Raw genomic sequence first — 25,284 nt, 5'->3', positions numbered from 1 at the left:
GACTGGCATTTGATGCCAGTCATGTTGATAGAAAAATTATACTGACTTGCCTGTTTTTCTGATGCAGATTTTCAGTTAGAGTTGCAGTGTAACAAGTAGACCCCAAATGTAACTGCTAACTTAAAACTTAACTCTTTTCCCCCTCAGGAGAAATTCCAGATGCTGCTTTTATTCATGCTGCTAGGAAAAAGCGCCAAATGGCTCGTGAACTTGGTGACTTTCTTCCCCTTGATAATGATCCTGGTAAAGGGCGTCTTGTGAGAGAAGATGAAAACGATGCCAGTGATGATGAGGATGATGATGAGAAGCGAAGAATAGTTTTTTCAGTGAAAGAGAAATCCCAGAGACAAAAGATTGCAGAGGAAATAGGTAAACTTTTAAGAAGAGAAAAAAAGATAAATGAAATTACATTTCAAATATTTGCTGTGACTATGTAAAACATTTGACATAAAAATCAAATAGGGTGCTAACTTATACAGGTAGACAGAGGAAACATTCTTACTCTTCTGAGCTATTTTCCAAAAGCTTTAATCTATTTCTGAATGGATTATTTCATACTTGGTGATTTGATCAAGCTGGGTCACCAAAAATTGATTGAAATTTCCAGCCTTAACAGCAGATCATATTTGACAATACATCGGAATCAAACTATTTAAGGTTTGATTTTAGTCTTCTGTTTTCTAATCATGGTTTGTGATATGGCTTCCTCCTGCACTGTTCACCTGTCAACCTGTTAGATCCAGATACGAAATTAAGTTTTTCTAGTGACTAGGATGAAATTGGATTATCTGTAGACCACTCTCAAAGAACTGGCCAATTAGGGAAGTTTTAAACTTTTCCTTTGAATAGTTACTTCTCCTGAATTTGAATGGTAGGTCTTAGAAGACACTAATGGTGATGGTTTATTATATGGAATCCCAGGTGTTCAGTAGACTAAAAGACAAGCATCTTATCGATTTGCAGAATTACCTTGCTGATTACACACACACACACACACACACACACACACACACATACATATACAGTGGAACCTTGGGTTGCGAACACTTCTGTTTGTGACCAAATTAGATGAGAACCAGAATTTTTCAGAACAGTTTTGCTTCTGGTCGCGAACAGTTCTTCGATGGCAACCAAGCAAACCTGAAAATTACCGCGGCAATTTCCTCTTCTACACCAATTTTTTTTTGTCCATGCATGCACAGACGGTCATGCTTCCGGTTGCAACCATAGTCCTAGAATGGATTGCAGTTGCAATTGAAGGTTCCACTGTATACACACACACACACACACACACACACACACACACACACACACACACACACCCCTCTTTGGATCCTGTCATCAATGAATTTACAATTAATAACTCAATTTCAATAACTTGATGTACTGGTTGTAAAATATGACTCTGTATAACCTGAAGTAACTACTGGGGCATCCTGAGCAAGACAGGTCAGAAAATTGATTGAATTGAAGCATGGGGTATATATTAATGACGATGTAGGCTAATAGTGAAACATAGGTTGTCAAGGATGGACAGTCTTCCTGGTTAGTCTTCCTGGATTCTATGACTAATTTTAAAATCACTATAATTTCTTTATACTTGAGCATTAAATTGTGATTTAAAACTCTTATAAAATTTATTGTTTTTGTCTACTTAAATGTTAAAATGTGCATTATGGTATTGGAAAAATTAGAATTCTGGTGGTTAGCTGAATTCTGTTTCATCAGGTTATTTCATATAGAATTCAGAAAGATTTAAGTCAGTGTTCTGCACAGTGTAGAATATGAGTAGAAGTTCTAAAACAGAAATCCTCAAGATTTTTGATAAATATCTTTGGACTTTTTAGAGTCTGGCTACTTGTGGGGACTTGTTAACATAACAATTAATAGATGAGAGAGAACTAGTAATAAAGGACAGATTTACCAAAATGCAGCCTATCACCTTTCCTTATTTCTCTTCTTGTCCCTGTTTACTCTTGCCCTTCTTAGATAGTTATGCATACTTTGAAACAAAAGAACTGCATCTGCCTACCATTTTTATTTCAAAGTTTATATGAGGTATTTTAAAAAATAATTCAGATGAAGCAGGAAGCCAGATATGCCCTGAGTAGATGTCTAGAAGCATCTCTAGACACCAGACCATTCTTGATATTTCTCCTTGTAAAAGAATCACAGAGGCAATAAAGCTTTCAATATTTAATTCTCATAGTTGTACAAGTCTGTATTATATTTACCTTTGTGTTTAGGTATTGAGGGAAGTGATGATGAAGCTCTGATTGCTGGAGAACAGGATGAAGAATTAAGCCGGTGGGAGCAAGAACAGATAAGGAAAGGCATTAATATACCTCAGGCATGTATTCAAATATCTTAAGATTTGGAGCAACAGATAGTAGTTTTAGCAATAGCTGATCCAAGCTATTTGCCAAAGCCAAAGAGATAGTTGTGAATGAATATATGTAGCAGAGGGATGAAAACTTAAGACAGATCAATTTACTCTAATATTTTGTGCTAAATGTTTACTGTCCAGTACTAATTCTCTAGGAATCAGCAATTGGTGGACTAGACTAGCCTACTGGTGAATGCCATCTGCTGCTTATATACCAGTACACCAGCAAGAAACATAAATGGTGCATGTGATAGCAGTTCACTTCAGGAAACTTAGGTAGTCCAGCATTCTTCACCCTCATCACAGTGATACCTCTGTAAACTAATTGTTCACAAAGAATACATATACAACTGAAATTTTGAAGTTGTTGCTGCTATTTTTATGCTTTCTGCTTCCTACTGATTGTTTTTAGGTGTTGCTTTCTTTGATATGTAGTGCTTTACTCAAGGAACATAATTAGATTGGTAATTTTTCACAATAACTACTAAAGTTGTTTTTTGACAAATAATCGTGGTTTGTAATAGAGTTTACAGAATGCCAGTTTTTATGTCTGTATATATCATATGTTTCGTTCCTGTAGGTTCAAGCAAGTCAGCCTGCTGAAATGAATAATCTCTACTACCAGAATGCTTACCAGACAATGCCTTATGGTTCATCTTATGGCATGCCTTACACATATGCTGCATATGGATCAGAGACAAAGTCTCAAAAAACAGATAACATAATATCTTTCAAAACCCCCAGTAATGAGATGGCTCCTGTTACTATTGATTTGGTAAAGAAACAGTTTAAAGACAGGTAGGGCAGATCAACTTATTAAAATGTAAGACCTGTCCTCTAGGTTTCAGTCTGGGGGGCAGATCAGAGTTTCATCAACAGAAGCCCACAGACTGGATCCTGCATTGTAAAACGTAAGAAAAACTGTTCAATAGGCTATTTGCATTACTTTTCTGGAAATGAAGCTTGAACCATTTTGAAGACTGGTACATCTTCTGTTTTTGGAAAAATAATTTTGTAACTAAGAAAAATGAAAAAAAAAATCTGATGTTTTCAACTTGCTATATAATGATTGTATAAGAATTTAAGCAAATAAAAAAGTTTTAAATTCTATATTATTTTAATTGGAAATTCAAAATACTGTATAGTACACTAAATGTTTGCTTATGCTTATGAATATACAGTATAACAAGTCCCTTGTTATAGTTTAAAAATGAACACAATTAGTAAATATATATATCATATCATATATATCATTCAGCTTTGTTCGGGTATTTTCCCACGTCATTGTAGTTGTGCTTTTAAAGTTGTAGCAACGTTTCATCTGTGAGAACACTATACAGAAGCCTGATGATGGCAGATGAGATTCTGCCGAAACATTGCTACAACTTTAAAAGCACAACTACAATGACGTGGGAAAATACCCAAACAAAGCTGAATGCCATACATGTAAGTACCTGCGAAAACTTAAGAGAAATATATATATATATATATATATATGAATGAATGAATGAATGAAAGAAAGGTTGGCTATTTGCAAACTTGATGTTAATCTCCAAGAAATTGCCTTTCATGATTTTTGTATGCTTCTCTAATTTCTACTGAGACCATCAGGAATTAAGGGTCCTGAGTACTATGCCAAAGTGATACTCCTGTAGGTAAGACACCATATGAGAAAGCAATAGAAGTAGCCAAAAAAATATTCTGTCTTTATTTAAACCATGTAGTTTATCTGAGCATTTAAACCATGAGCTGAGAGAAAATCACTGTCAAAAATCACTGGGTTGCATCCATCATTACTGAGCATAGGTGACGGCAAAGTAGTAAATATGAAGGATATTTGCTGAGTGGAGATAGAACACAAATGTCTTGAATGCCTGTGGAGGTTCTCAGTCATCCAGGTCATGATTGTCCCAAAGTTGTTTTTTCAAAAGGCAACCGGACTTTTTTTTTCTTTTTCTTGAAGACATTTTGCTTCCCATCCAACAAGCTGTTGCCTTTGGACAAAGCATCTTTGAACAATAACTGTAAAATAGGAGATATGTTATATTCTATCACGAAACTATAGTTTTCCTGTGTCAGAAAGCTCTTCCCATAATTAATTACTCATTTGTGGGGTCTTGTTTTATTTTTTAAAAATAAAATAGAATAAATCATAAAAGTTAATTAAAAAGAAAAATGCAATCACAGCAAGATAAATTATAAAAAAAATAATAATCTTGAAGATCCTAGAAGATTCTTCATATAAAAAGTTGTGATTATAGCAACCTACATAAGCAAAAAAACAAAAACAAATTTGTAATAGAAAATAAGGAATGTGTTTTGTCTCCTGAAAGCAAACTGTGTTATTGTTAGGATTGTTTCTTGCTGTACCAAAAACAAAACAAAACCCAATGTGCATATACTGTAACTGTTTTTGGATATAAACATGTGTGTTCTTGACCTTTAGATTGGAGTCACTGAAAGAATTTCACAAAGCGAATCAAGAACAACACGAGAGGCATCAGCAAAACCGTGATGATTCTATCAAGATAATTGAAAGATTAGAAGGGTCTTCTGGGGGTATTGGTGAACGGTATAAATTTCTGCAAGAAATGCGAGGGTATGTCCAAGACTTGCTTGAGTGTTTCAGTGAAAAGGTAAGAATGCAAAATATATCCCATCTTTTTCAGTAACGAAGTTTACTCTGTGCTCAAACATGTTGTCTTATACATGCCAGTGAAAGCACATGTTTGAAGATTTGGCTTTAAAGATGGTAAAAAAAGCATAGTAAGTTAACTTTTGGAATAGTTCTTGAAATAGAACTTTTGATGCGAGCTTTATAATTCTTAGAAAATACCTTCTTCCAGAAAATCATTGTGATTCACGATTATGCTCCAATACTTTTCAAATTACATTTTGCAGTTTTTGAGGCATTACAAGGTAATTACAGGAAAACACTGGATCCAAATAAATGGTGTATGCACCAATTATTTGCAATTAGAATTAGGTTAACATTGAAACCAGCCCAACTTCAGTTTCATGCTGATTTCACATATTGATTTCCAGGGAGAGTTACAGATTGTAAAATATACAATTATTCTGTGCCTCTTGTTCTCAAGCCTGTCAAATACTATTCCACACTTCCAAAACTTATGTGTGTGTATACAAACACACACACACACACACACACACACACACACTGTTTAATTGATGTTGTGGTCATTGAAGGATGCCTAATTGTCAAAGTTCACAACTATTTGCACACTCTGTAAGTCCTATTACATACCATTTACTTCTAGGTTTGCACTGTAAGCTTAAAAACCCAAAACCCAAATTAAAATTATTTTTGAAGAAGTCCTGCTATGGAGATAATTGGAACCTGACTAAAACTTTAAACTTTCTATGCAGAGCGCTATCTAATATCATGTGCACTATAAAGTGTATAATATATATTGTACACACAAACAGACATTCACGTGATGGAATAAGTAGCTATATAGGTAGTCCTTGACTTACAAATGGTCAAAGGTATGGGGGACTGCCCCAAAAGCTAGTTATAACTCAGTTCCAAATTTATGGCCACTTAAGTATCCCCACAGTTGTTCACCTTTATAACCGATCGCAGGAATGCTGTAGTGCTCCCCTGTCTTATCTCCCCTTCAGCTCCCACACTGGATGCCACAGACCTGGGATTTGCTTTCCACCCAACGGGGCCTCACACTCTCTTGTTCACCTTTCAAAGGATTCCAGAGCCCGGGTTAGGGAAGGAGGACAGGCTGCTCTGTTGCTGGAACATTGCAGAGCTCATGTTAGGAAAGTATAGCAAGCAGTTCTGTTGCTGGGCTATGCAGGACAAACCTGGAAGCAGACCTCATTTGCCGAGCAGCTGCATTGAATTGTGGCTGCTCAGAAAATGGCCCCTTCTGGGGTTGCATTTTATGGATTAGCAATGGAATGACCTGCCCTTCTTCCCTATTCTGAGATCCAGAGATCTTCGAGAGGTAAATATGTGATGGATAACATAGGGTGTGAGGCCCAAGAAGATGGGAAGTCCAAGGCTTAAAGGGACCCCAAGGGTCAGGAAGCAGAACACTGGGTACCTCACGGGGTACCCAGATGGGAATAGCTTTAGAGGCCCGAGACAGAGCTTGGAGTAGGTGTCCCAAGGCCTCCTTGGGGCTTCTGAGGCACCCCATGGACTGCTTAATGACCCACACATTTGTTTTAACAATTGCATTAGGGAGAGCAGGGATGGAGTTGTAAATGAGGCAGTCACATTCATTTAACAGCTGTCATATCAGTTTGTAATGGGCAGATTCCATTATAGTCATGAATCAAGGACTAGCTACTGAAAATCTCATCTTTTTTATTATACAAAAAGTATAATATATATTATACTTTAGTATATATTGTTTCAGTTCTTTTCTAATACAAAATGGAAAATTATTTTTCATCTTTGTGTGTCAAATCTAATACTTTAATTTTCTTTGTGTAAGTTACTTCACAGATATTTTCACAGTTCCTTACTGGAAATGCTTGCACTACTAAATACTTGTGCAATTGCTAGCTGAATATGTAACTGCTATTGGAAGATTTCTTTATACTTAGTTTAAACTGAATATTGCTGTAATTTGATTATGTGTTACTGCAGCATACTGTTTAAGCTGTTAAATATAAACATTTTTTTATTCCAATAATACACAATCAAAATAAGTAAGAATTTCTTAATTTTTATCTCTGTGTATTAAATATATTTTTTTCTGTTGAAATTTAATATGTTGGTTATGTGCATGGACAGTTCAGTCTAATATTCATACTTAGGGGGAAGTATATCAATGAAATATTTAAATTACAACAAGCTTAACAATAACAGAGAGTAAATACCACTTTAACAAAATAAAAACATGGCTTTGACATAAGCAGTGCTTATTAAGCATACAATTTGCAAATCATTTCTCTTTAGTCCAAAAATAGGAGGTCGTTCTCCTCCTCCCCCCCCCCCCCCCCGAATTTCCATGATTTCTCTTTTCTTATTTCTGTTCTGAACTCACATGTATTTGCTGTTAGAAAACATCTTGAAAACTTTTGGAGAAGACTTTTGGGAAGTTGAGAAAGAAAGAAAGAAAGAAGACAAATACTCTGTTAACGAAAAATAGATGCACATCTAATATAATTTATAAGATTGTTTTAGAAAGTAAAACCATTCATACAGCAGGAGCCAAAATAAAAACAAAGCAAAGAAAATTTGAACAGGCAGATCTGTTTTTTTTTCCTTACCAGATACTCAGTATATATTGATGTTTTTGTTTGAACTTGTATATAATTATGGTATATTATAAACACTTATTTTTCCCCAAGGGGAGAATTAGTAGGATTATTTAATTTTGCCCACATCCAGATTTATATTATATTACTTTTACAATTATTAATCTAAATTATGGATTTTTGAAAGAATTATTTTGCTGTAATTTAATGTTCAAATCTTTCCAGAAAATAAGAAAGGAGACCATGTGCATAGTAAAACTATCTTCAATAGGAGCATCTGCTAAACAAACTTATTGTAGTTACCAGTAGAATTTACACTGGTCCTGAAAAATACGTATGATTTAGACTGTTTCAGTTATACCTTTCTTAGATAAATTCTTTATACATCACAACACTGTTGTGTATTATAGATTGTGAGGTGCATGCGGGACAGAGTTTTTTCTAAAAAAGAATTTTTGTAGGTAGAACTATAGTGGGTTATGCATCAGTTGTGCTGCTCTCTTTTTTTTGTGCCCTCTGCATGTTTCTTTCATTTTTTTCTTATTTGGATTGACAAAATTCAAATTGAGAGGCTAGGAAAAAAATATTAAATTATTTTTGAATTTTATTCACACCAAATCAGCAAGGACAACGTTTGTGAAAATATAAAGTATATCCATGTGATTTGGATTTTTTGATAACCTGTTTTAGTAGATCATATTTCAATTTCTTGTGGCAACATAGATAAGAATAGACTACTAATACTAAAATAGTATTACAGCAACAATGAAATCCTGGATTTAGGGTGAACACTAGATTTGGTAGATACTTTTTGATTGATTGTAATTGTAAGTGCTTTTTCAAGGTTTTGCACTTATTCAGGTTTCTTAAAAATATTTTCACTGGTTCACAACATATATTTCTATTTTTTTGTTAAAAAACGTTCACTAATTAAAAAAAGTTCCTTGTCAGAGTAAGAAATTTTCTGTTTTCAAATTCATATTTTACCCATTTTTTTGAGTAAAATGTTGTCTGTTACTTTCTCTTATAACAGAATCCTTGTGTGTTAATAGCTTAATTAACTTTCAGAATCCTGGTATTGAATTCTATATTATATAAACAGTGTTACTAATGTATCATTTAACATTGATGTAACCATTTGAAAATATTGGTTGGGTTAAATTGGTAGAAGAGAAGAAACAGAATAGATTCAAATAACAACAGATGGGCTTATAAAATTTTAAATGTTGGTGTATGGAAATTGAAGAGAGTATTATTTCCCTATAAAAACCTACAGAAATAAATTCTAATTTTCTCAGCATCGTTGGCAAATTTTCAAAAAACTAAGAAACTCATATTTTTTCCTATCTCTCCTTTTATTTTTAAGTTCTATTATTGAAAGCTCATTTCAATATATTGACACTTTTTTTTTCATACCAATAGTGACGTACATAGAAATATCTGTTTCCAAATAAATTTCACTAAAAGAAATAACTTTCAAATAAGTATATTCAAATCCAGGTATGTAGTCATGTCAACTTTTAAGTAAACTTCCTTCAGTAGTACCTGAAAGCTGTTGGTAAACATCCATGCATTTTTGGGGAACACTAGAGCTTTGCCTTTTCTTTCTCCTGGGAATTCTTTTATTATTTCCCAGTGTCATCTACAATCTTTAGGATATCATGTTGGTCTCCCATCCAAGTACTAACTAGACCCATCCCTGTTTAACTTTTTGAAAATCAGCTATGCGCAGCTATATCTCTCTAGGCATGGTGTATTGTGAGAAAAGACCAGGGAAGTGACAGAATTGATAGATCATGTTGCTCAAATTGAGGTAGTGAAACCTGATAGGAAAACTAAATCCGGGTAGGAAACTGATAGGAGACATTTCAGAGTATTTGGAAATCCCAACAGGCTTCTAAAATGGTTTTAGTTTTAAAATCATGAAAAAGCCTCTAAGAGACGTGCATTTTATTGTGGTTTACAATCTACTTAGTCATCTGAAAAAAATCTGTCCATGTTTCTAGAAAGAAGCTTTGGAAACAGTGTTTTTTCTTTCTTTCAGACTTGTCCAAATTAACCATTGTTCCAATGTGGCAGATATTGAGGGCAAGCTAATGAAATTGTGTGGTAGCTTTATAACTTTTCTGTATGATTTTTGTACAGGCTTGATAGTTTGCTTCTAGTTAGGGAGCTTTAGTTTTGTTCTTTACTATTAAATATTCAGTAATTAAAAATTAATAGGAAACTGAAAGTGCAGCAGTACACTTTGGAATAGTGTGGCATCCCATACAATTAAATACTTGAAAATATTTTTATTACGAAGTATTATATTTTTACAGGTGCTCCTGATTAACGAACTTGAAACAGCAATGCACCAGCTGTACAAACAGCGCGCCTCCCGCCTTGTCCAAAGACGACAAGATGATATTAAAGATGAATCTTCGGAGTTTTCAAGCCATTCAAGTCAGTCCATCTTGAAGGTTTTTATTATTCATTAAACAACCTTGTTTACATAGTTCAGTTATAATATAAAGTGAAATGTCAAAGTATGTCTTGGTTTAAATCTGATAAAAGAAAATCAGATTAAAGAAATCTAGCTCATACTTTTAAAGTACTTTTCCCAGACTTTCTTGCCGTGGCTAAAAATAGGAAAAATTATTTACAAATTAGTAACTTATGTGACAATATACCATCTTACTACTCCCTGAAAGTATTTCACAGAAAGTTATCTGAACCTGAAAATGATTAAGGCTATTCTGCTAGCAGTTTTCGTTTCAGTAATACTGGTTTCTGATGCTTTAAAACAAACACAAAAGGTACAGTTTGTCATATCTTCCTATTTTAAACATTAGTGCTAACCTGTTTTGTTTTAAATAAATTCATATTACACAATTTTTCTTGCACTAATTTATAAAATAAATGCTGCAAAATTTCCATTAAAAATGAACGTAACCTCTCCTATGAAATCTCATGCTTTCATTGGTAGAAGACTATGTTTGTTGGGTAAACTATATTCCTTCAAGAATCCTCCCACATTTCAGACATTTTATTACTTTCACAGATGGCAAACATCAGATATCAAGTTGTATTCTGTTTCAATTCTAATTGTCTTAACTTCAACTGAAAATGTATTAATTCCTGTTTCTCATCAATAGTATTCAGCAGGATATGGAAAAATCTATTCTTTATGAAAACGTTGAACACTATTTAAAAATACAAACACTAAAAAAGTATTGTTAAATATTCTGTTCACCATTTAGAAGTTCTAAATGGTGTGATAAAAGATTTAAAATTTTACTGATAATATTGAAGAAAGTCCAATATTTTTAGTATCCATTCAAAAATGAAATTCATGAGATCATTGGTTCTATACAAGAATAGGGTAAGAAGTAGTATAATCAAATTTAATAGATGAATGCATGTATGTTAACATTTGTTAAACATCTATGAAACTGCAACACACACACACACACACACACACACACACACACACACACACAAATATTACTTTTCCTTACAAAAGATGCAATCCTAATTTCAGTGTTTGTACTCTTACAGATAAAGCATTGATGGCACCAAACCTTGATTCTTTTGGGCGAGATAGAACCCTTTACCAAGAACATGTAAAAAGACGGACTGCAGAAAGGGAAGCTAGAAGGTAGTAAAAGCATTACAGAGGTTTTAAAGGGTGATTCTTACATTTTAGTGGTATCTGGAGGATGATACTTCCCATTGTCCTTGACCAACTACCATCACCTCCAGACAGCATAGAAGTTTTAAAAGATAGGAATGGCTGCAGATTCTTCTCCGTTATAGTATATAATACATGTTGATGTGAAAATATTCCAAATGGTAATTTTCTTTAAAAAGTATTTTTCCTTTTGAATTTGCAAAATGAGAGATAAATGCACAATCAAAATTATATGTCAGTAGTCTTTTAGTTGGAGTGCTGTTTGGATCATGCGCAGAATAGTAGTGAACTAATTCCTAGGGATGGAAAATTACAGGTTAGTATATGAACAGTCTCAGACTAAAAGAAAAGGGGGAAATAATAAAATATTCAAGGTTTATCACTGCATAACAGGAACACATAATCTTTTTGTGAGCCTTTGATTGATATCCTAGAGCACACTTCAGAATACTAGAATAAAGAATTAGACAGAATCACGTCAAAATTTATTTTTAATTAAATTTCCATTGAGAATAGCTTTAAAAATCTGATTTGGTGGCTACAAAGCTTTGGCTGAAGGTTGTATATTCCATTTCACTTTATAGTGGATGGGTTAAGTTTATTTCTGCTTCAGATGAAAAGGGTAAGGCATATTTGTCCATACAGTATTATGCATCCTTTGTTACTAGGAAGTTACTTCAATTTAGCAACCATTCATTTATTCTTTGTATCAGAGCTCGTCGTAGACTTGCCAGAGAGCAGTCTGGGAAAATGGCTGATCACCTTGAGGGTCTTTCTAGTGATGATGAAGAAACCTCAACAGACACAACAAACTTCAACATGGAACGAGGTTAGACGATTGATCTTAATGATAGAAATGTTAACTTCTGAAACACAGTTTTGTAGAAAACTTTTGAGCAGATTAATGTCATGGTTTAATATAAGGTCTGTAGGAAAAAAAGTTAAATTCTAGTTTACTATTATTACTTTAGCTTTGGGTTAAGGTAGTAACTATCCTTGACTTGTTGAAATATAGGATAGTGTAGGATATGCTTTTATTTTCTTTCATAAGTGATAATTGCAGGGAGCTAATAGTACTCGTTCTTTTTGGCAGTAGCAAAAACCAGACTTACTTTCTTCTCTTCATGCTCATAATTAAGTGCAGATTTTTGTGAGTGACTGTAAGAAAAGTAATGACAGGATACCTGTAGGCCTTCTTTGGAATTTGTTACATATTAAAAATAGGAAATGTACCAGATTTTTCAGACTATAAGACGCATCTAAATTTAGAGGAGGAAAACAAGAAAAAAAATAGTTTTTTTCCTCCATGCGTCCCATTTTTGTCCTCCCCGGCGTCCAGAAGTACTCTGCAGGCCAAAACCATGCCCATTTCTGGCCTCCAGAGGCCTTTGCGGGCCCTGTTTTTGCTTCTGCGGCATCCAAAAGCACTCTGTAGGCCAAAAACGGGGCTGTTTTTTGCCTCTGTGGATTCTGGTTTTTCCCTCCCTGTTGTCGGGCTGGCCAAAAACAGGACGCAGGGAGGGTTCGGGATGCCAAAAACGGGCCCATATTCGCTCCATAAGACGCACAGACATTTCCACCCACTTTTTTTGGGGGGGGAGTGTGTCTTATAGTTCGAAAAATATGGTAGTTTGTTAAAAATATATTTGCTTAGAGAAGTTAGTTAGAACCTTGCTTCCTTGAGATAATCTTTCAGATCATTATATCATAATTGTTTGACAAGTAATCACCCATACAAAACAAATCACAAGATCTGTTCACAAATTTAAGCAGGCAGGTTAAATATTTGTTTAAAACCAGCTAGGAACCCCCCCCCAAATATAATTAAATAAATATAGAGAAGCTAGAATAAAGCATTCAAATTGATAAGAATCTTTTGTACATTTTCCTTACTTGTTGATTGATGATGAGGATTAGTTCAATTTATAGAGCTGACCATATGGTCAATTTCCAATTAAAACATAGATAATGCCAAAACAAAAGCAATCATGCAAACAATGCAAAACAAAAATATGGAATGCTTCATGAGTTTGAAATCATTAATATATTTTGATGAACTCTTTCTAAAATAATTTTTATAACTTTATATCCTAGATCGCATTTTGAAGGAGTCAAGCAAAGTTTTTGAGGATGTATTAGAAAACTTTTCCTCCATTGATTATATTAAGTCACAATTTGAAGCCTGGCGTTCTAAGTATTTGTCTTCATATAAGGATGCTTATATTGGCCTTTGCTTACCCAAGCTGTTAAATCCTTTAATAAGACTTCAGTTACTTACCTGGAATCCTTTGGAGGTACAAGCAAGTTAAAAGTGTATTTAGTCTGTAACAAGGTAGAATGTTAAGTATAAATTAATGTTATAATCATATGAAATGATACTTAATTGACAATTAGTTTCTCTTGAGCATTAGATTGGGCCTATAGTATATATTTCTGCTTTAACGCTGATGTGCCATTTTTAAAGTATCATTTTAGTGATTTAATTACTTGGTAAATGTCAACATTGTATGAGGTATAACAAGTATATATAAGGCAAGATTGGTAGCTTCTGCTGTTTCTTATTTAGATATATTAGCAAAATAGTTCAGAAAAGGGGTGTGTGTGGAAGACTTCTGGCCTTCTAGATAGTGCTAAATTACAACATCAGTAGCTCAGACAAGAAGGCTGGTGATGAGGAAAGTAAGATTGTGGTTTCATAAAAAACACAGGTGTCTTATTTCTATGAACAAATAATAGTCTACCAACAAAATTTGATGTGCTGACATTCAAGACATCCTGAGAGTGAAGCCCACAGCCAAAAGATGTACATTGGTGAATGCATTACTTTATACATCTCAAGCTAAAACACATTTTACACATGCAGCATTTATTTTTAATAGGACAAATGTCAAGATTTTGAAAGCATGCTATGGTTTGAATCCCTGCTATTTTATGGATGTGAAGAATATGATCAGGAAAAAGATGATGCTGATGTTTCACTGTTGCCTACTATTGTTGAAAGAGTGGTTTTACCAAAATTAACAGGTACTCTGTAGTATTTAATTAAAATATTTTATTTTTCAAAATACAATTTAATTGAATTTTGAGAAGTACTATTTTTTTCTTCTTTGTTAGTGCTGGCTGAAAATGTATGGGACCCCTTTTCTACAACCCAAACATCCAGGATGATTGCTATTACCCAGAAACTAATTAATGGATATCCTACAGTAGTACATGCAGAAAACAAAAATACACAGGTGACAAAAAATTGCTTAACTTTTTTGGATTCATGACTTTCTATATATTGCTTCAATTATTAGTATTGAATTATAATTTTCATGATGTTGCTGTATCTTCAAAGACCTAAATTCACATATGTTCTTACTTCACATAAAAAGGAAAAAAGAACAGAGTAACTTTGTGGTTTGAATCTAACATCCATGCAAAGAAAATAGATTGCAATTTCTCTATATGTTGTCTTGAGATCCAGAACAAAAAACTGGGATATATATGATGTAGTGCTTAAGATACTGAATTAGGAGTGAAAAAACTCAGGTTTTAGGAAAAATCAGGTTCTAGTGCATAGCCACATATGAAAACTCACTGGGTAATTGGGGTCAGTCTCTCTTAATAAAACCTGTGTAGGGTGTTCGTTGAAAAATTAGAAAGAGGAAGTGCAATGAAAAGTGGGATATATTTTTCCCCCCAGATTTGAGTAAGTTGCATCCAAATGTACCTTTTTGCTGTAGTTGTTAAAGGACTTACATGGTCATTAAGTTATTCTGGCTTCCCTCATTGACTTTGCTTCTTGGAAGCCTCCTGGCAAGGTCCCAAATGGTGATCGCATGACCCTGGAACACTGCAACTGTTTTAATATGTGCCAGTTGCCAAGCAACCAAATTTTAATCCTGACTGTGAGAACGATGAGACCGTTGTATGTGTGAGGATTGGTTATAAGTCACTTTTTTCAGCACTGTTGTAACTTGGAAGAGTTGTTAAACAAATGGTCATATGCTGAGGATTACTTGTAGTGAGAATTAGTGCCAGTCTTAGATGAGATCTTTACTAATTACTTCTAGTAACTTGTTGCTGAAAGAATTTCCATGAACAATCTTAATAGAAAATACTGTTAAAATGAAGTAGATTCTTAATTAGAATAATGTACAGCTAGCGTGGAAAAAATACTTGGTCTAGTTTGGACTAAAATGCATTATAAAAATACTGTTTTAACACAATTTAAATTAACTTTCAGACATTACTCAAAGCCCTCTTACTTAGAATGAGGCGAACACTAGATGATGATGTGTTCATGCCACTTTATCCCAAAAGGTAAACTGTCTAGTTTGTTTATTCTATTTCAGAAACATTTACCTTTGTAACAATGTAACATGTTGACAACTATTCTATGCTTATTGCTTTTGTATTTCAGTGTTTTAGAGAACAAGAACTCTGGTCCTTACTTGTTTTTTCAGCGCCAGTTTTGGTCTTCAGTTAAGGTAAATTAACAAAGAAATAAAACTAGTCCAACTGATTTTTTCTCAAATGGATGAGTTGATTTCCTTGGTTTTGGAGTGAAGTGGATTGGAGCCCCATTACCCTTGAGATGTTGTATGACTATGAAATTTAGCTAATCTGTAGTGTGAATTGTACCAAAAAGGTGTGATTCTGTAAAGCTATGCATATGACCAAAGCTTTCTGAATTGCATTTTCCCATCACATGGTGAAAAGAGCATTGAATCAATGTTATATAGAGTTTGAAAATATTGCATAGCCAAAGAAGATGGATTTGGAAATGACATTCTATACCTGAAACTTGAAAAACTAAATATAAAAATATTCACATTCAAAATATGCCAAATATAACCAAAAATAATAGTGAGTCACTTTTACAAAGTAGAAGATATTTGTAACTACTCGTACATAATGAATTTCCTGAAACCCAGCAGCTCCTTATTTATCAATTTATACAATTTTTTTAACCTTTTAATTCTGGAAATCAGTTAATCGTATTTCTTAATAGGAATAAATTACTGATTTAACCAGCCTATATAATTTTATGACTGACCAAATTTATTAACTCTGTTTTGCTAGCAGATATTGATAATATTTCATGTTTTATAGGTGATCATTTAACAGAAATGGGTTGTTGCTGGAAGAATTTTTTTTTTAATGGGACATAGTCAGTTGAATTGTACCACATTGCTCTCTTTTTAGACAGTAAACAGCTCTGAGAACATTCTGATTTTGGTTGTTTGCTTTCATACGTTCTACAAGAAATATTTCATTTAAAATGTTTGTGTTAATTACAAATATTGATACGGCTCTATTGCTTTGCTATTTATGTTAAATTTTTCTATTTCTATAGCTATTGGGAAACTTTCTGCAGTGGTATGGAATATTCTCCAACAAAACATTACAAGAATTATCAATAGATGGTTTGCTAAATAGATACATTCTTATGGCTTTCCAGAATTCTGAGTATGGAGATGATAGCATTAAGAAAGCTCAAAATGTAAGTAAATCTGTTTTAAATTTCACTTCATTTTTTAAAATTCCTTTTTGAGTCCGTTGCCCATATATTCAGAGGCAGTGTATTTTAATAGCTACAGTAGCAGGGATCTGAATATGTTCAAATATACATGTAACCATGACATTCATCTTCATCAATTAGCCCAGACCTTGATTGTGGTGGTCTCTCATGGAAAAAAGACACAACACAAGGTTGTCCCGGGATGAGAGCCCAGAGCAAACTCTGAAACCCTCTTTTATTAGAAGCAATCTTTGTTAACGTAGCAATTTTTGTTAAGGTCCTATCACAAACGCATTACATCACACAACATGCACTGATCATTCACATAAAGCATACAAGGCTGCAAAGTTTAAGTTTGCTACAGTTCTGGTTAAGAAATGGCAACAATTTGTCCTTGTTCCTTGCTCCGGCTCTGATGTGTTAGCGCGTACACAAAGAACAAAGATCCCACACTTGATGTTCAGATTAAAATACAACAGTGAGCCCAGTATATCCTATTTTCTATCACTAGAAAAGAGACAAAACAAAACAAAAAAAGGAGTAAACTTCTATTTTACAACAACAACATTGCTTGAATTTCCATTTCTATTTTAGCACTACTATTAATGGGCAGTGTAGTGGCTCAGTGATTAAGAAGCTGGACTTGCTGGAAAGCCAGCAGCCAAGGTTTGAAACTTGAGTGTCATGTGACGGGGTGAGCTCCTGTTACTTTTCCTAGCTTCTGCCAACAGGAAGTGATACCTATTTATCTACTGGCATTTGCATGCTTTCAAAATGCTAAAAAGTTTGAAAGCATAAAAATGCTAGTAGATAAATAGATACCACTTTGGTGGGAAGGTAATGGCACTCTGTGACATCATGCTGGTCACATGATTGCAGAATTGTTTTTGGACAGAGCAGACTCAAAGGCCTTGAAAAGGAGATGAGCATCGCCTTCTATAGTCAACAATGACTAACATAATAAAATCCGAGGGACTCCTCTTCCCTTTTTTTACTACTGTTAATAGTACAAAAATTAAAATTAACATATTATGACTTCACATTCATACTCTGCTGTTTATCCAAGTTTAGTTACCAAATGACTTACACTAAGGTCTGGTACACTAGTAATAAATAGAAATATCTATGGCAGATGTCTGGTCTCTGACAGTTGATAATCTGTATTTCCCTGCTAAGTTTATGGAATTGTTAACACATGCATATAACAGAGACCAGCTTTTGCTAAATGCTGAACCATGGATGGACAACCTTCTGAGTAGTAGTTTGTTCTCTAAAGCAGCTGGAAAATCAGATGTGATACCGGAGGAAAAAAAAAATAGAGTTCTCTCTTTCTCTCTCTCTCATAAACACACACACACACACACACACACACACACACACTATCTGTTGCAAGCATTTTTTTCTTTGAAAAACCTCTCCAAATGACCTAAGTTGACATTGACAAAATTCAGTATCAAAATAGTCAAATTTCAGCTCCATAGTTTTAGAAATACTGAGAGGGAAGCAGAGGTATTTAAGAGTGGAAAGTGGAATATTTTGCTTCAGTTTCTACTCTTATTTTGAGAAAGAATCAAAAATTTTGTAGTTGAAAATGGCACTTCACTGTAAAATTTCAGTGGTGCAATTTTGCAGTGCTGAAATAGGGTGTTATATATTGCCTGCAGTTAAATGGTCAGTTATTCTTCTCCAACCCTCTAATGTAATGTTTTATTATACTGCTAATTACATGGAAATCAGCGTACAATTAATGTTTTCTTCCTGTTCCCTATATATCAAAGATTTAATTAAATAATGTGAGGTGAACACTGAAGTTAACAAATAATCTCATTTTAAAATAAGATGGCAGATATTGCTACAGATAAATATCAAACATTATAGATGGTCATATTTTTGAAAATCTTGCCTTGTATACTGTACAAAGAACCAGATATTATTTTGAGCTTATTATATTTTCTATACAGGATTATTCTGTATTTTTAATTTTATTTTTAAATTATTTTTTTCTAGGTAATTAACTGCTTCCCGAAACAATGGTTCACTAATCTTAAAGGAAATAAGACAGTATCTCATCTAGAAAATCTCTGTAGATATCTTGTTCACCTTGCTGATACAATATACAGAAATAGCATTGGAAGCTCTGATGTAGAGAAAAGAAATTCAAGGTACTCTATTTTAAATAATGTTTTGGTGATTGGAGTCATTCTGTATAAGCAACAATAGTGTTTAAAATGTTTATGTAAAGAAGCATCCCGCTAGAAAATATTGGACTAAAATCCACATGTGGCTGGAAAAAATGACAAAGAAGCATATAGACTTGAAACCGGAGTTTTTTCTATTGGGAATATTACCAGATACTTATAGTAAAGAGTTGAAATATTTGATTGTAAATGTATTGACTGCTGCTAGGATTGTATTTGCAAAAAATTGGAAAAATGAGAAAATTCCATTGCAAGAAGAAGTTGTAAAGAAAATTTTGGAATGTGCTGAGATGAGTAGATTGACTTTTGAAATTAGAGAGCAAGAAGATAAACAATTTTATTTAGTTTGGGATCTTTTCTATCAATGGTTGAATGATGAAATATTAAAATATAAAAGTTAGATAATAAGGAATAATAATGACTTTATTTTCCCTTTCCTTTTATTGGTTTTTGATACTATATCTATATAATAGTTTTCTTTGTTTCTTTCTTTTTCATATTTGGGATAGAATTGGTATGATTATAAGATTTGTTTTAGAATAAAATATTTAAAATATAGTTATCTCATAAAGGCATGACCGAATAAAAGTTTAGTCAAATTTTTTTTTTTCTTTAATAGCGATATTAGGATTTATAAATTTGTATTGATAAGAGTATTATATAAAGTAACTGTAATTGTGACTATGAGGTGAATGCACAAAACCGATGGACCAACCGACTTACTGTGTGTACAAAAATATGGGGGAGCTGATACTTTTATGTTTTGTTGTTGTGTTTTTTATGTTAAAAAAATAATAAAAATTTATTAAAAAAAAAAAAAGAAGCATCCCAATTAAAATAAGGCATACTACAGTATATGACATAAAATTTAAAATATAAAATACAAGATTAAAATATGTACAAATTAAACAGAAGTTGCCTAGAAACTAGCAACATTGTGTTCTGTAGCACTGCCATGAGATCCTCAAGTGTACACTATTTGGGGCACAAAGGGCAGGTACGCATGTGTTGTTTAATTAAACATTAAATATTAAAAATGTTTAATTATATTGAAACAAATAAAGTTATTTCAATAATGGTTGGAAGTGCTATAATTTGCAGCTTCTAACTCAATATAATGTAATTAAGGCAGCAACTACTTTGGCCAAATAGGCATAGTTCCAGGCTCTTATTCCATCCAGGCAATGGTGCAGGAGTTTTAAGAACACCTTGGTGTCATTGGAGAGAAAGTTGGGCATCATAAGAAATTGATTCAAACCTAGATCTCCAGTACTTCTTAGAATTTCATATAGATATTTATTGTAGACCAAAGGATTGAAGAATAGTCTTCTTTCTAGGAACATTGTATCACATACAGGCAAGTGTAGCATCTCCAAGTCCCACTTCTCTAGACATAATCAATGTTACTGAACCTTGCAGCTACCAGCAACATGGGATGTACTTCTCCGATTTCATTGTCATATAGTCCAAAATGGGCAAAGAAAACAAAATCTCCAAGAACCATATTTATATTATTTATTCTTGTATCACCAATTCTTATCAGACTCAGTAAATTTACATACAAAATAACAGCATGTAGTAAAACCAGAGTACAAAACATTCCAAGAACATAATAAAGCATTCAGCAAAATCAAAGTACCTGTATCAACAACTACTTTGTTGATTTTATATTATGCTCTTAACTCATGGCAACAATCCTTCCCCCAAAGCTCTTCAGAATGGTTTGACTTTCACCAACTTATGAAAACTGTTACCAAGGAAACCAGTCTAGTTTACATGTGAAGATTGTTCCAGAGTATTGATGCCATAAAGAAGGGGCAGTGCTTAGCTTCAGTCCTGTCAGCTGATAGAATTGTGGCACCACTAACAGTTTTGGTGGGAGGGCTATCCTGACAGTTGACTCAGGATACAGTAGGTGGCCTGCTAGTATATGAACACCAAGCAATATAGGAATTTATGAGACGACCATTTTTGCTTTGAATTGCACCTGAAAAGCAACTGATAATACAAAGCCTTGCAAGATGGGTATAATGTGATCATGTGGCAGTCAAAAAACTGAATGCCTATTTTTGACCAAGTATGATTTCTGGGTGGTCTTCAAAGCAATTTCACGGAGAGCAAGGCTGTCAAACTCCCGGCCCAGGGGCCAGATGCGTCACATGCTGGCCACGCCCAGTTTAGCGAGGGGAAAAAAGTCCTAATATGTCATGTGATGCCGCCATGATACGTGAGTTTGACACCCCTGATGTAGAGCATGAAAAAAACAGTGTCAAAGGTGTTCTCTATTTGATTGACATTTGTTTGATGGGCTGTGGTACTACTGATGCATCTCCTGTTAGCAAAGCTGTATCCTTTTTCTAGAGTCAACAATTAAGCATGTTTAAAACTCTAAACATACTTTAGAATTTTTGGAACAAATTGTTGTTGGGGGGATATTCTAAACTGCACTCCATGGACATTGTAGGGATGAAGCTTTGTGAGCATCTTAAGTACTGTTACATGATTTATTTGATATACTTGTATTGCATATTTGCCAAATACTGTAGATACATCTATACTTTGCATGTTTTTTTTAACAATCTGAATTTTTTGTTCTTTCTCTTTGTAGGGAACATATAAAACAGATAATAAAACTTCTATCAAGTATTCGAGCACTGGACCATGCTTTTACAGTAGCAAATGATCATAATGTAAAAGAGTTAAAGAACTTAAGTGATGGGAAATAAAATTGTGTCAATTAATTCTATAATATAAAATCATTCCTGAATTGTAATTTTGTACAAATGTAAAGTTTTCTTATATTGTAGAAGGTTGTTTTTAAGACAAAGTGCATTCTTAAATACATCGTGTGTAATAGTGTTGATGAAAAGTGAAAGCCAAGATTTTTCACATGCATTTTGTTTACAAAAACTTTTATATCCCATGATGGCCATCTATTCAATTAATTTCAGAGTAGGAAAGAAATTCTTTATGATAAAATGAATGGATGATTTCAGATATTTATACCACCGTGGTTACGTGTTTGAAATGATACCTTTTGAAGTAAATTTTTGTTTGCTGAAATTGGTCACAACTACATAATATGTATGGCCTTGTGAGAGTAAACAAGCTTCTCAAATAATATCGTTAAAAATATACATATTGATCATAAAGTAATGTTCTTAAATTTTAGATTAAAAAAACCCTGCAGTCACAGTTTCAGTTTCCCAAATAAATTATATTTCAGGTGAAATTATATGTGCCATGTAAGTTAGATTCTTGTTTTAAGAGCAACATTCCTAAATTGCATTTTTTTTCCCTAATTCTTTGGAATGCATTTTCTCATAACAATTTAAATTTCCACAGTGTCCGTAGGATTTTATATCCTGTGATCATTCACTGAATTTTCCAAAGTTACTTGGATTGTTTAAAGATTAAACTTTTGGTTGTCATGGCTTGCTCCTAAGTTTAGTTTGAATTGAGAAGAACGTTGTCACTGTAGATATCTTCCTTGATCTTACCTTGATATGTAGTCCTTTGTACCTGAAAAAAGAAATGGACTACCAAACCATCGTACTTTATCATGATCTTGTTGTGTGATGGAAAGAAAATATTAAATGTACAGTTTGCCTTTGGACACTAAACAATTTCTGAATTCCTTGCCATGATTATTTTCAATCGTATCCCCAAATGATGTCAAGCCTTTACACTTACATAGTAACACCAAGAAATTGCAATTAATATCACCATATTGGCGGCACACATCAGTAGAATTGTGGGCAATTTGCAATGATTTTCTTCTCTTTTTCAGAGAGGAAAGGTAAGGAAGAAGACTTTCCATATTTTTATGTGACTAAATAGAATTAATATATCTGGGACTATGATAATACAATCTATTGATAAATTCTTGGCATGATTTATGTTGGGTTGTTGTACATATTAACAATATCTCTTCACTAAGCATAGAACATTGAATGGAAAGGACAACTTTTAGCAAGTTTCTTTACAACGCCCACAATGTCTCCAATGTTATTCAGCAACAGAGTTTTGCTGCTGGCGGGCAAACATACCATAAGAGCTGATAATACAATATTTCTGTCCCGTTTCCATTGTACAATGCTATCAGAAGTCATCTGACTACAAGTCTATATGCAGTTACATAACAAAATTAGGTTATGATAAAAAAAGGAAGAAATAGGATACATGATGTAAAATTGAATATAGTAATAGATAATTTTACTAAAATTTAACAGTTCACAAGCTAAGACTAACATTGAAATTTAGGAGGTAAATGATATAAAGAGCTTATAAACTAGATCTGAAAAGATGTAATGCAAGCAGAGGCTTAACTATGAAGCTACAAAAAGATTTTTGTCACGAGGGAAACAGCAATTAAGAATAATGCTGATTAATCTTGTGCCTTTTAGCAGACAATATTAAAAATGTTTATCATTCATTCACATAATATCCTATATATTACATACACATCCTATATTATATATATAATTATATTATATATTATATATATATATATATATATATGGTTTTTTTTGATAAATCACAAAATTAAATTACTCTTATGAATTCCTTAAGATAAATTACAATTATATTTTGCCATCATTTTTAGAGTTTGCCCTACAATAAATTTTCATGCCACTATATTAAAAATTCATTTTTTCACATTTTTTAGTAACATGGATTGCTATTTCTGAAAAATAATATTAGCATTAGCTAGGACAGTGGCAGCTAAACTTTTTGAGCTCCTGTGCCAAAAATTGTGTGCGCGCTTACATGCACTCGTGTGCCAGCACCCAGAAGGCAATGTGCGCATCCCCCCATGCCCCCTGTGCATGCACATGCAAGCCATCCATCACCCGCTTACCTGCATGCACCTCAGCTGATTTTGCAGCTGATTTGAGGCCTTTTTCAGCCTCCCAGAGGCTTGAAAAAAGCCGCCTCAGGCTTTGCAGGATGAATAATAGGCCCATTTTGTCACTTCCGGTATAGGCCTCAAACCTCAACAAAACTAAAAATTTTAAAACAAGTTATTAATCTAAAAACCCAACAATTTATTTGCTTAAATTGGATATATGTGAATATTCATCTGATCCTAGCTGAAATAAGTAGATCTATAAATAATTCAAAGTCACTAAAACAAAGAATAATTGAAACTTTTCAAATGTTTGTAACTCCTTTCTCAATGCAGTATGTGCATTTTTGAATTATTTAAAATGTAGCAATATATTTGAACCTCTATATGAGATTAGTACAATTTCTATAAAGCAGTAGTTTATCAGGTAATCAATTAACTTCCTTAAAGATTATGACAATAATACCAATATAATTATAATACAGAGTTTAAAAACTCTACTGAAATAAGTAAATACTCTAGTCTCGCCCTGATAAAAATATTTCCAGAGATAAGGAACTTTGCAGCAGTCAATGTTTTAAGAATGTTTTAATGACTTATGAAAAATATTCCACATCTCCAAATAACATGCAGTACTAAATTTCTTAAGGCACACAATGTTGTGAATACATAGTGCAGGGTGCTACGAAAAGCAAGTTTATAGAACTCAAAAGTCTGCTTTTAAAGGTTATTACTTGGCTTTTTACATCAAAAAATGATCTTTACAGTTCTAATTAATGTAGTTGGAAAAAATTGGATAATTCAGTGATAGCATGTGCATAAATTAATCCTGCTATATACTCTTCAAAGTCTGCATACTTTTTGCCATCCTTTTTCTCATTTCAGTTCTTAAATATGTAAATATATAGAAGCTCACATTCTGAGGCAGTTATATAAATTAATAAACATTTTAAGAAATAATATATTGAGAAATATCCAAAAACAGAGCAAAGAATGGTAGCAATACTAATTACCTGGAAGTTTATGTGAAATACAGTAAAATACTGATTCTTTTAAAATAACATGCCTGATTGTCACAACTTCCAAAGAGTTGAGCATTCCGGAAAATTTATTTTTGTCTGAATGTCAGTTACCAAACATTTTAAAGTAAAAGCTGAAACAAGTATTAAAGTAACACTAGTGTGTTTCAGATAGAAGTATTGTCAGTTCAAAATATTACATACAAGAAGTCTAGCATTTTTTTTAAATAACTGTCTTTGACTCCCTGGAATGATGTCTACTTACCTCCCATTGAAATTTCTAAGTAGACCTGTGTAAACTGGACCATCTCATTGATGGTGGATTTAGTCTGCTGAAGTTAACACTATAAACCGGTCAATAAGATAAGATAAGAACTATTGTCATTGTACAAGTACAACGAAACTG

At 33.3% G+C, this 25,284-nt stretch overlaps 1 protein-coding gene across 1 annotated transcript in view; it reads left to right on the top strand.

Moving 5' to 3' along the window:
- The window catches only part of PAXBP1 (PAX3 and PAX7 binding protein 1), a 30,619-nt gene extending 7,983 nt beyond the window's left edge, over nt 1-22,636 (top strand). The window contains exons 4-18 of the mRNA XM_026700588.2: nt 148-369; nt 2,247-2,350; nt 2,967-3,184; nt 4,833-5,022; nt 9,952-10,075; nt 11,171-11,270; nt 12,017-12,132; nt 13,398-13,597; nt 14,183-14,327; nt 14,418-14,539; nt 15,535-15,611; nt 15,712-15,778; nt 16,648-16,794; nt 18,820-18,974; nt 21,619-22,636. Coding sequence (XP_026556373.2) covers nt 148-369; nt 2,247-2,350; nt 2,967-3,184; nt 4,833-5,022; nt 9,952-10,075; nt 11,171-11,270; nt 12,017-12,132; nt 13,398-13,597; nt 14,183-14,327; nt 14,418-14,539; nt 15,535-15,611; nt 15,712-15,778; nt 16,648-16,794; nt 18,820-18,974; nt 21,619-21,736 — 2,105 coding nt within the window. The 3' untranslated portion in view covers nt 21,737-22,636. The remainder of the gene's footprint in view (nt 1-147; nt 370-2,246; nt 2,351-2,966; nt 3,185-4,832; nt 5,023-9,951; nt 10,076-11,170; nt 11,271-12,016; nt 12,133-13,397; nt 13,598-14,182; nt 14,328-14,417; nt 14,540-15,534; nt 15,612-15,711; nt 15,779-16,647; nt 16,795-18,819; nt 18,975-21,618) is intronic.
- The last annotated feature ends 2,648 nt before the right edge of the window (nt 22,637-25,284 follow it).

This window comes from Pseudonaja textilis, chromosome 7 (genome assembly GCF_049901715.1).
Source record: "Pseudonaja textilis isolate UNSWEBS1 chromosome 7, rPseTex1.2, whole genome shotgun sequence".
In the NCBI taxonomy this organism is placed as follows: domain Eukaryota; kingdom Metazoa; phylum Chordata; class Lepidosauria; order Squamata; family Elapidae; genus Pseudonaja; species Pseudonaja textilis.
This window is presented reverse-complemented; position numbering and strand designations above follow the sequence as displayed.